The sequence below is a fragment of the Pinus tabuliformis genome, chromosome 2_1, assembly GCF_031772625.1.
Source record: "Pinus tabuliformis cultivar Carrire ecotype Pingquan chromosome 2_1, CPIR1, whole genome shotgun sequence".
NCBI classification, from domain to species: domain Eukaryota; kingdom Viridiplantae; phylum Streptophyta; class Pinopsida; order Pinales; family Pinaceae; genus Pinus; species Pinus tabuliformis.
The window spans coordinates 892905794-892917666 of NC_142299.1; the positions used below are offsets into that span (position 1 = coordinate 892905794).

The 11873-nt window shown below is 36.3% G+C and overlaps 1 protein-coding gene and 1 pseudogene across 3 annotated transcripts; one reads left to right on the top strand and one right to left on the bottom strand.

Moving 5' to 3' along the window:
* Positions 1–285: 285 nt before the first annotated feature.
* On the top strand, positions 286–3712 carry LOC149203513 (pentatricopeptide repeat-containing protein At4g02750 pseudogene; annotated as a pseudogene). 2 transcript variants are annotated; one of them, XR_016253961.1, is made up of 3 exons: positions 286–2182; positions 2269–3212; positions 3342–3712. The product of XR_016253961.1 is annotated as a pentatricopeptide repeat-containing protein At4g02750 pseudogene, transcript variant X2 (transcript). The 2 variants fall into 2 exon arrangements; XR_016253960.1 differs by having other exon boundaries at positions 2269–3712.
* A 2104-nt stretch (positions 3713–5816) lies between these two features.
* On the bottom strand, positions 5817–10364 carry LOC149203514 (uncharacterized). The gene is made up of 15 exons (XM_089401900.1): positions 10226–10364; positions 9949–10054; positions 9685–9779; positions 9479–9544; positions 9256–9353; positions 9051–9088; positions 8643–8730; positions 8083–8428; positions 7903–7962; positions 7680–7777; positions 7475–7512; positions 7067–7154; positions 6628–6852; positions 6490–6555; positions 5817–6158 (listed from the first exon to the last, which is right to left on the bottom strand). Exons 3-15 carry the CDS (start codon positions 9731–9733, stop codon positions 5976–5978), a joined length of 1443 nt encoding a protein of 480 aa, XP_089258026.1. The 5' UTR covers positions 9734–9779; positions 9949–10054; positions 10226–10364; the 3' UTR covers positions 5817–5975.
* Positions 10365–11873: the final 1509 nt, after the last annotated feature.

Here is an 11873-nt window from a genome sequence, read left to right on the forward strand (position 1 = left end):
TATACATAAACTAGCATTTGCACCAGATGTTGCAAAGAAAACGCCGTAAGGCATGTGCGGAAATCCATTATCCATGTAGTGTGTGCATTATTCAACAAGGTGGATCTCTTTAAATTTGTTGCAAACATTTATGTTATTGCATTGCTAATTTATTTAGAATCTACTACTACCTCCTCTTCTTGGAATATTAAATTTCTTATCACCCCATGATGACAATTCCTCTAATTATTGGAATCACAATTTTTTCCACTTTAGTGGGTTTACTGTCAACCTAAAGAAACATGAATTTGAGTCACTCAACTAAAAAGAAATTGCTAAATTGCTATTTATCATGTTTTGAGTAAAAACAATTAATAACTCATATTTACAACCCTTGAAATATTTACAACCTTTTAAGTCTTGTATTTATAACTCATATTTATAACCCTTTAAAATGAAACTAACTATCTATATTTTTATTAATAATAAAAAGAAACTCCTTTATAAAACTGATACTCACATGCTACTCCTATTGAAAAGAATCAATACTCTTTGATAAGCAAGGAAAGCATTATACTCGACCTCAGGGAATTCAGTGGGCAAAATTATCAATAACTAGTTAATATTGATTTGCATCAATTTCTTTTGGTCCAACCAACAATTAAAATCCATCCCCTGCCACTACAACAATAATACACCATATATCACCTTCCCATTAAAACTGAGAATGAGTTGCAAGTAACTGTGAGAACGCGGATGCCTCATAAGCATGGAGTTAAGTTTGATCCCTGAGCTTTGCTACAATCCTCAACTGTAGAAATATTGAAATTTTTAAGAAGACTCTGGCCATTTCATAAGCTGCTGAGTTGACAGCAGAGTTTGTCTGTTGCTGAGTCCCAATCATAGAGATGTCTATATGAGTTATGTCAATGTCTAAGTAGAGCTGTTGAATATGGAATGTCGGTGTAAGTCCTCATCTATGTCCAACTTATGTCAAAGTATGCTACATAGGAACAAAGAATTGGTTAATTGGTTGTGTTAAGTTCATGTGCTGGCCTAGCAACCCTGGAACAGGGCAAACAGGTTCATGCTCAAATAATCAAAGTGGGATTGAGTCAGATGTTTTTGTGAGAAGTGCCATAGTTGATATGTATGCTAAATGTGGGAACCTAGATGGGAACCTAGATGATGCACGGCTATCATTTGGTAAAATTTACAAACCTGACACGGTCTTATGGACCACAATTATATCAGCATATGCTCAGCATGGACATGGCAGGGAGGCATTACTACTCTTTGAAGAAATGCAACAAGCAGGCTTGACTCCAAATCACGTTACATTTCTTGGTGTTCTGGCTGCATGTAGTCATACAGGCCTAGTGGACAAAGGCTGGCACTATTTCTTATCCATGAGTCAGCATCATGGTATTAGACCAAGAGTGGAGCACTATGTCTGCATGGTAGATATTCTTGGTCGTTCAGGGCACTTGGATGAAGCAGAGGACCTTATCAACTCCATCCCTTATGAGCCTGATGCTATTCTGTGGAAGGCCTTGCTTGGTGCTTGCAGAGTCCATGGAAACCTTGATATAGGTAGACGTGCAGCAGAACACCTTTTTGATTTGGAACCTCAAAATGCAGCTTCCTATGTCTTGCTGTCAAATATTTATGCTGCTGCAGGCAAGTGGGATGATGTTGCAAAGGTGAGAAGAATGATGAAAGATAGGGAGGTAAAGAAGAATCCTGGATGTAGTTGGATTGAAATCAAGAATGTGGTGCACAAATTTATTGTAGGAGATAGATCACACCCACAGTCAGAGAGAATTTATGCAATGCTGGATCACTTGTCTAAGCGGATGAAGGAGGCAGGATATATGCCTGACATGTTGTCCGCCCTGAAAGCAGGGAAAAGTCTAGCTAAGGTTCAGCTAATGCGACACCTTCTGGAGCAAAGAACGATCCATTACCCAGCTTCTGGAGTGAGGATACCAATCCTCGACCTCTCCCTTGGCTTACAGGAGCGGAAACCTTGCTCATTTCTTGTCTCTGCAATAATCCTCGTCTGGCGGGTAATTGACTCCACGAGGGTTCATCATCTCATCTTCCTCTTGCGATTGCTCTCTTGGTTGAAAGTGGTTCTTCTCCCCTTTTTGCTATGAGTTATCTAGGTCTTATGAGACCCGTCTTGTTTTCTTGTTCACAGGTGAGTGAATGGTTCTCAATCACAGTTCGAAGGTGGTTTGAAATTATTTTCCCCTAAATAACCAAGTGCTTCCTTTCTTTTTCCAGGTTGACAAATGTTCCACCAAGTCTGCGGCTTATTTATTTTTTTGTTATTAATGCATGGACCCTATTTAATTTCTACGGAAGAGTTTCTCGGAGGAGGGTTTCAGATTTAGCTATGGCTACTTCAACGACGTTTAGGTAGTTTTAACTGCTCTAATTTCTTCTTAATAGTCTAGTCAAGGAGAATGATTACTACAGTTTCCTAGCTTTTTTAGTTTAGACAATGTGATTGATATTTTCATATTGTTTTTCAATTTTCTGGATGTAATGGAACTTAGTTCTTCTTCTGCTTATACCCATACCATGACTATAAGGATTTATTTTAAATTCAGTGTGTAATGAATGACGATTTTTCTTGTTATGTTGTTATTCTATATTTTCAGAATGTCTTTCAATTTTATGTATGTAATGGAACTTAGTTCTCCTTCTACTTATATCCATACCGTGATTTCTGTGTGTAATGGAACTTAGTTCTCCTTATGCTTATACCCATACCGTGACCATAAGGATTTATTTTAAATTCAGTGTGTAGTGAATGACGATTTTCTTGCTATGTTGTTATTCTATGTTAATTATCTTGACAACCACCATGGATTTGGTTCCCTTAAACTTGCTATTTACAAGAATATGGTTTGTGATCTTTCCCGGGTAAGCAAGGGTCTGGCCTGCCTGAACTCGGTTTAACCCACAGGTATAATGTTCTACACTTTTCTTAAATGCACAGTCAGGGATTACTCTTACCGATGGCTCTTGACGGTTATCAAGTGTGAAACTGTGCAATGCCCTGTTTGGAAACAACATGAACATGGAGTATGGGATGTTAGCCACCCCATCTCAAAGCAATTCAACAATTCAAATGTTGAAGTGTTTCATGTTGCCCATTTTCTCAGAGCATGCTTTCTTTGCAACCGACAATTGAACCATTGGAAGGACATCTACATGTATAGGTTTGTTATAATGATCACAACATGGTTTTTATGTTAGAATTTTCTTTAATCTTTGAAATTCACCTTGAATTGATTATAATTTCCAATTCTCAAGAGCTAATCTCATTCTCTGTTTGCTGATTAATGCAGAGGTGACAAAGCATTCTGCAACGTGGAATGTCATTACAAACTGATTTTGATGGGTGAACAAATGAAAAAATTAATTGCTTCTCCACCATATTCATGGAGTGATACTTCTTACGGTAGAAATATTTTCTTAAGATTAGAGGCATGAGAACTGTCCATCTGTTATATTCTATGTATTGTTTGCATCAGAGAAGCTGTTGAAAAATGCAAGGCCACAGATGATATAAAAATATATCTTTGTTTTGCTCGGAGGGAAAGGGAAGGAATGGGATGGTGTGCCCTTTTTTGAACCATATCAATTTGGAATGAGCTTTCTTGTGGTAAAAAATGCATGGCCACAGATGATATAAAAATATATCTTTGTTTTGCTCAAATGGAAAGGGAAGGGATGGGATGAGGGATGGGATGGCGTGCCCTTTTCTGAACCATATCAATTTGGAATGAGCTCTCTTGTGGTAAAATTTGTTCTATTTTGAAATTTGATAAGAAAACTAGAACTATTGATGCTTGACATATTCTCTGAGTTTTGTTTGAGTGAATCTTATTGGTTTTAAATGCAACCCCTGTTGTACTTGTTTCAATGTGATTCAGATCCAATTCACAGGAAAGATTAAAAAACACGAAGTGTGACTGCAATGCAAAATTTGCACATTATGTAATACTCCTAAAAATTCATCTGAACGATGTTTCATAAACTCATAAAATCGGTCTTAACTATGACTGATAACTGATAAGCCAGGCAGGATAAGTTATTTATTGGGGAAAGGTCATATGTTCGATCCCACAAATAAATAAAGAATGGCTCCTCTTGACACGATATAAATTGAGTACCTTGTTCAGTTTAGTGACACCCCTGCAATTAGAGAAGAGAAATGGATGAAAGGGAAAACAAAATTTGGAGATAAGCCCCCTATTTGGGAACAAGCAGCTGCAGTGTTGTTGAGTCTTTTTGGTTTCTGGATTGATCCTTTTCTGCTCCTTTTCTGCTGCATCACAGAAACAAGAACACCCACCTCGGAAGTTATATAGCTTTCTTCAACTTTCATAGTTTGTGCATGTCCATTGAAGTTGGTATTCTGCAGTGTTGTTGAGTCTTTTTGGTTTCTGGATTGATCCTTTTCTGCTGCATCACAAAAACAAGAACACCCACCTCGGAAGTTATATAGCTTTCTTCAACTTTCATAGTTTGTGCATGTCCATTGAAGTTGGTATTAGAAGTGCCGACTTGGCTCCTGATTCCAAATTCAAAATAGAATAGATTGAGCTTTCATATAACACAGAAACGTAACCATGAATTTGTGCAAATTACACTTATTTATGAAGAAACCATGAAAACTTAGTATTTTCATTCAAAACAACATTAAAAAACTATATAAGTGTGAATGCAATTGTTGAATTTTGATTAATATCATGTGCTACTACTTTAAATGTTAATGAAATAACCTTTCCTATGTAGAAGGCAGAGTGATTACTATCTACTCTTAGGGCTACCGCTTGTTGACTACCTGGCCCTGCTGCATTTTCGAATGTTATATCCCGTGCTAAGAAGCCATCAGCATTTACAGCTGCAATTGTGAAAACAAATAAATTAGCAATCCTCAACATCTAAAACAAGATTTAGTGGGATCGAGGAATATGGATTGATTGAATTTTCCTTTGATAAGAGTTCAAAACCAAAGAACGATGGTAATTGTAAGTATTAAATTCCGTCTTTGTTTAGAAATAGCATACACATATTTATCTAGTTATCAGAATAAACAGAGGATCCGATTTTAGCATATGCCCATTGAAATTTCTCAAACTTACAAACCCCAATGCATGTTGAAAGACATTACACCTATCATATGAAAGGGTTCCAAATATCTTATTCTTAAAATGTAAAATGATAATTAATTTTTTTGCTGCTTTAATAGGATGAAAGAAGTGCAGAATCTGCAAAAATAAATGTTATTGCTCTCTTCTTCTCAGCGACCTACAATCTGAAGAAAAGCATTATTGCTTCCCTTGCAAATGACGGATTGCATTCCAAGCACTGCTGGATTTTGATTGTTTCCTTCTCCTCTCATTTGTATTTTGTTGATGCTTTCTAGATCAGCATTCCTTGGCAAGGGAAAGGGAATTAATCTAGTTTGAACTCAAGTAGAAAATTTCTCTCTCATTAATTGGATGGTCATTTTCACAATTGATTGTCTCCAAAGAAGTCTTGTCAGCCAAATCTCTACCTTTCCTCAGGCTTTTAAGTTTAACCAGCATGCAGGCCCTCAGTGTTGTGGTTTGGCATTTTTATCCAGTAGTTCTTAGCAACATGGCAGAAAGGGCACACTTTATGTCCATGCAGAAGGAATTGGAAGCAATGGTAGTGGATTCCTTGGCCACAGAATTGAACAAGCGTTTAAAGCCCTTTGGGTTCTGCAAGAAGACCCATAAAAATCTGCAAATGTATCAAAGAGAATTGCTTCCTAGATCATACTTGTACAATAAGTGATCATAGTAGAAGGTCATTTGATTGTGAAACCGTTGTGGGATTCAATCCAAGTGACCTGAATGTAGAAATTAACAAACTCTACAAGCTTATTTAAATGTGAATATTTTATCATTTTCCATTCAATGATAAATTTTTTCAGAATGTTTGGCTAGTTAACCCTCAATAGGAGTTTCTTCAATGGAATTCACATTAACAATTGAAAAGTCAAAGTTGTCATCTCTATCATGGCCCATGTATTTGGTTGTCTCCTTCCAAATTTCAGGAACTGCCTCCCTCACATTATGAATACTTTCTAGGGAATAATCAGCTTCCTCAGATTTTACAGAGCTGCCCACCTTCCCAAACAACATACCAAATTAAGTAAGAAACCAATAAATATCAAGCCACCAAGAATGATAATCTAGACTTTCAAGTAATCTTTTTACTTCTCTCAGATTCAAAAGAAATTTGACTACGAACAGGAGTTTTCGAGTCCAATGGTCAAAACTATTAAAACAATTTTCACAATTTACAACACAGAACTCTCTTTCCCCCACTATTTTTCTGTAACGAATAAATTCCATCTTAAACCTTTCCCACTATGTCACAAAGAATTATAAAGTTTCCTGCAATTTGATAAAATTATGACATGTACTAGTAATTTCTGAGGGTCATTTGAGGGCTTACCAGAACTGTATTAAGGCCTGTTGCTTTTGCTCCTGCTATGTTTCGGACATTGTCATCAAAGAAGAGCTGCAGAAGAGTTCGAAGAAGGATCACTGTAAAAATATGTAAACAAATTAAAGACAAACGCTGGAAACTTACTGTTCTTGGTGGATCTGCATTTGCAATTGTGAGTGCACGCTTCATGGCTTCAATTGAGGGCTTGATAAAAACAGGAGAAGTATTGGGTTTGCATTCATCAGTTTGTTGATTAAAAGGATAAGCCATATTAAGGCTCTCAAAACATATGACATCCTCAAAACAGTCTTCCAAGCCAAGTCTTTTTAGGACTTTACATGCATGAGTCTTATCTGAATTTGTAAATATCTGCACATAAGATATCTCCAAACAATAGTTATGGTTGCATTCATTTCATTTAATTCTTAGAGAAATAATGCCAACTATTGTATTTTTCATGATCTCTTTCAACTATCCACAGGGGAAGCAACCTTATAGAATTGTGTTTGTGCTTGTAAGGCTTTAAATTCTATTGAAGTTGACCTAAAAATTGAATTTATGCAACTCATTACCAAATACTTACCAATTTCCTTTGAGGCATGCTCATCAAAACGCTTCTCAGTGCAGGGTCTGGTTCAATGACTTCATATGGCAAGTTCCCATGCACAAATCTAGAAATTATGAAAATTACACATGTATAAGATTTTCCTTTTGATAAAATGCCAATAAAGCATATGCACCTAGCCAGATAAATTTCAATTATCTCAGGGGAGAAATAGAGGTGAATCTCCTCACTAAGCCATGATGCTTAGTGATACAATTTAAGCATGAATGTCATGGAAAATTAAATACAAAAGCTGAAAAGCTATTTCTATTTTTCTGAAATAGGTCTCTCACAGCACTCTATATTGATTTTCTTTTTTGCTCATTGTAGGAAAGGAAAAATGTGACAGAAACAATCATTCACAGCACAAACAAAATAGAATTGCACCTGTGATATTCATCTGCATCAACCTCATAACCCAGTTTCTGCAACTATAAACAACAGTTATTAGTCACAGTCAAACAGCCTAAATCCTCCAAGCAATGATACCTCTGTTCTGCTCTATGAAGTTGTCACATGGTGATGCTTAAAGGGGAGTGAATAAGAATTGATTTTTTCTTGCAGATTGAATATGGAAGGCGGGAAATCTTACTCTCAGCCCAGCCAGAGTGCTCCCATTGGTTTTATAAAATTCTGTACGGAGGCTGGAAACAATTTCTCTGCTAAATCCGAAAACTTGTGCAAGAAACTCTGGAACAACATTAATCAAATCCATGAAACAACACCCAGGGAGAAAAAAGTAATTGAATTCTAATAGAGGAAGGAAAAAATAATCTGTATGTAAAACTTAATACGGGACATAATTCACAGCACACCATCAATATTCTTGCGGCAGGCTGTGGCAATGCCTGTACTGGAAGGATACAGAATTCCATCTTAAACCTTTCCCACTATGTCACAAAGAATTATAAAGTTTCCTGCAATTTGATAAAATTATGACATGTACTAGTAATTTCTGAGGGTCATTTGAGGGCTTACCAGAACTGTATTAAGGCCTGTTGCTTTTGCTCCTGCTATGTTTCGGAGATTGTCATCAAAGAAGAGCTGCAGAAGAGTTCGAAGAAGGATCACTGTAAAAATATGTAAACAAATTAAAGACAAACGCTGGAAACTTACTGTTCTTGGTGGATCTGCATTTGCAATTGTGAGTGCACGCTTCATGGCTTCAATTGAGGGCTTGATAAAAACAGGAGAAGTATTGGGTTTGCATTCATCAGTTTGTTGATTAAAAGGATAAGCCATATTAAGGCTCTCAAAACATATGACATCCTCAAAACAGTCTTCCAAGCCTAGTCTTTTTAGGACTTTACATGCATGAGTCTTATCTAAATTTGTAAATATCTGCACATAAGATATCTCCAAACAATAGTTATGGTTGCATTCATTTCATTTAATTCTTAGAGAAATAATGCCAACTATTGTATTTTTCATGATCTCTTTCAACTATCCACAGGGGAAGCAACCTTATAGAATTGTGTTTGTGCTTGTAAGGCTTTAAATTCTATTGAAGTTGACCTAAAAATTGAATTTATGCAACTCATTACCAAATACTTACCAATTTCCTTTGAGGCATGCTCATCAAAACGCTTCTCAGTGCAGGGTCTGGTTCAATGACTTCATATGGCAAGTTCCCATGCACAAATCTAGAAATTATGAAAATTACACATGTATAAGATTTTCCTTTTGATAAAATGCCAATAAAGCATATGCACCTAGCCAGATAAATTTCAATTATCTCAGGGGAGAAATAGAGGTGAATCTCCTCACTAAGCCATGATGCTTAGTGATACAATTTAAGCATGAATGTCATGGAAAATTAAATACAAAAGCTGAAAAGCTATTTCTATTTGTCTGAAATAGGTCTCTCACAGCACTCTATATTGATTTTCTTTTTTGCTCATTGTAGGAAAGGAAAAATGTGACAGAAACAATCATTCACAGCACAAACAAAATAGAATTGCACCTGTGATATTCATCTGCATCAACCTCATAACCCAGTTTCTGCAACTTTAAACAACAGTTATTAGTCACAGTCAAACAGCCTAAATCCTCCAAGCAATGATACCTCTGTTCTGCTCTATGAAGTTGTCACATGGTGATGCTTAAAGGGGAGTGAATAAGAATTGATTTTTTCTTGCAGATTGAATATGGAAGGCGGGAAATCTTACTCTCAGCCCAGCCAGAGTGCTCCCATTGGTTTTATAAAATTCTGTACGGAGGCTGGAAACAATTTCTCTGCTGAATCCGAAAACTTGTGCAAGAAACTCTGGAACAACATTAATCAAATCCATGAAACAACACCCAGGGAGAAAAAACTAATTGAATTCTAATAGAGGAAGGAAAAAATAATCTGTATGTAAAACTTAATACGGGACATAATTCACAGCACACCATCAATATTCTTGCGGCAGGCTGTGGCAATGCCTGTACTGGAAGGATACAGAGTATCATCCAAATCTGTGACAAAAATAAAACAGAGCGTCAAAATAACTTTGGAATTTCTGGCAAAATGTTCATGATAAATGCAATTAAAGATATGCGAAAAGTTCAAATTGAAACAGAATCCAGGATTTCTTCTGAATTCATGCCAAAAGTACCGAAGAGCAGACAATCGAATTGAGTTGTTGATTGTTCCATCATATTCATATCACAGAATTCGCAATTACAGAGGCAATGGATATTTGCACTGAGCCTACGAAAACCACATTGAATATGCAAAGAAGTTATAGATATATATATAGAGAGAATTCAAGTTGCAGGCATGGTTGGTCGGAGGCTACGCGGTGAAGGAATCGACGTGGAATCCTGCAACTAGATTCATGTGAAATGAAGGTGTCACACTGAAATACAAACGCATTTACCATTTGGAGATTTTCAGTAGGATTGTGTACAGGGTTTTGTTCTTCAAGCAGCATTAGAAGCTTCTCTATTTCGTTCCTTTTAGCCACTGGAACGCCGAAAACACCCCTGTTCAGGCCTTGCATTGACATTCACAAAACCCAAACGGGCAATCAGCAATTTACTTTCAGAAAAGGCTTAAATCCTTCAGCTCCGAATTACTGTTATCATCCAAAATGCAATAAGGACCCCAAATTCAATAACAGAAAGCATAACATACCCATGTAAGAATAAGCTAACCTTGTAAGGAATTTTTTAGGGCTATTTTTAGTTGATCAGTGCTCCCAACCTCTGGAGTCTCCCTGGAAAGCTCTGTTCCTGCACTCGCATTCAGAGACCTGATCTGCTGCACATCGCATCTGATGGCGCCGCCTTTGATGGCATGATCCAGCAGCCTATGATCCAGTGGAATAATTACCCAGAGGAAAAATACGAAGACCGGCAAGAACAGGGAGCCTGAAACCAAATCCAGAGCGAGGGCAAGCGTTTGATCTGAGGTACAAACCCTGCTGCCCGGATGAAACTATTCGATGAAACGCCCAAACCGTTTGGGCAACCCCGATCAACGGCTGAAATGGTTGCAATCGTCTAACATATAATCCTGTGGCTTACAAGATGACAGGTAGGCAGAGAGGGGAGTTGATCTCAGAGGGAAACGCCTTACGGCGTAAATATTAGCTATTGTGTTAGTGTTCTTGAAAAAAAACATGTGTGTTATGCTTAGAAATAATAACTATTGTATTAATTTTCTTGAGAAAGAATATGTATTTGTGTACATATTAGCTATTGTGTTAACTTTCTTTTGGATAATGAATATATGTATACATGTACAAAGATAATAGTTCATTTTTTTGGAAAAATAATATGTGTTTGCATGTACAAATATGATAGTTTGTTTTTTTTCGAAAAATATTATGTGTTTATATGTACAAAGATAATAGCTATTAGACTAGTCTCTTTTGGAAAAAGGTTATGTATTTGCATGCACAGAGTATGGGTTGTTGCAAGGGTTTTTCTTTTGAAAACAAATGTGTTTTTTTGTGAAGAAAATAATAGTATTTGTTTAATCCTTTGGAAATATTTCCCTTTTCTTGTGTGAAAAGATAGTAATAACAATGGTGAATCTTTAAAATATTACTGTATTCTTGTGTGTAGAGGTAAAATGTAACTATTCACTTTCTTCAAATGTATGTGAAGTATAGCTGGATATGTATGCCTTGGTAATCTTTATGCATTTTAATTTATGCCTGTTTGATTTGGATGGACAAACATGTGTCATAGCCTTACACATGCATGGATAAATAGGCATGTTTGTAAAATTATGTACTTTTAATTAATACGCATGCAAGAAAGAGACACCTGAAAAGATGTTTAAGGTATAACTAATAGAGGCTCATTGTTTGGGATTGATAATTTTTTATATAATCATGATGTCAGAGTAGCTGATGGTAGTAACTACAGGAAAGTAGTTTCTTATGAAAAACATGGATTATATTTAATATTATGTAAGAAAAAGAACTAATGGTCCATGTAGATTGAGGGATTCTTAAACACACTATAATCCACTATAGGGAAAAACCAAACCATAAAGACACAGGGCTCTAGGAATTATGGGGTAAATGATATCATGATTAATGTACTGACCTCTAGCTAGTCATGTTTGAATTTAAGATGATATTTATTTGTAAATTTTTTATCGGGGGATGTTACAAGTGGTATCAAAGCTAGGTTGAATCACTGGAGCCTTTTTGGGTTATATAAGAACATGGAGTAGAGGTATGATGCTAATGGATATAAGTTTAGGTATAACACTAAGTTACGAAAAATTCCATGGCAATGTATGCAGTAGACTACATTTAATATGAGATGCATCATGGTGTTAATAACG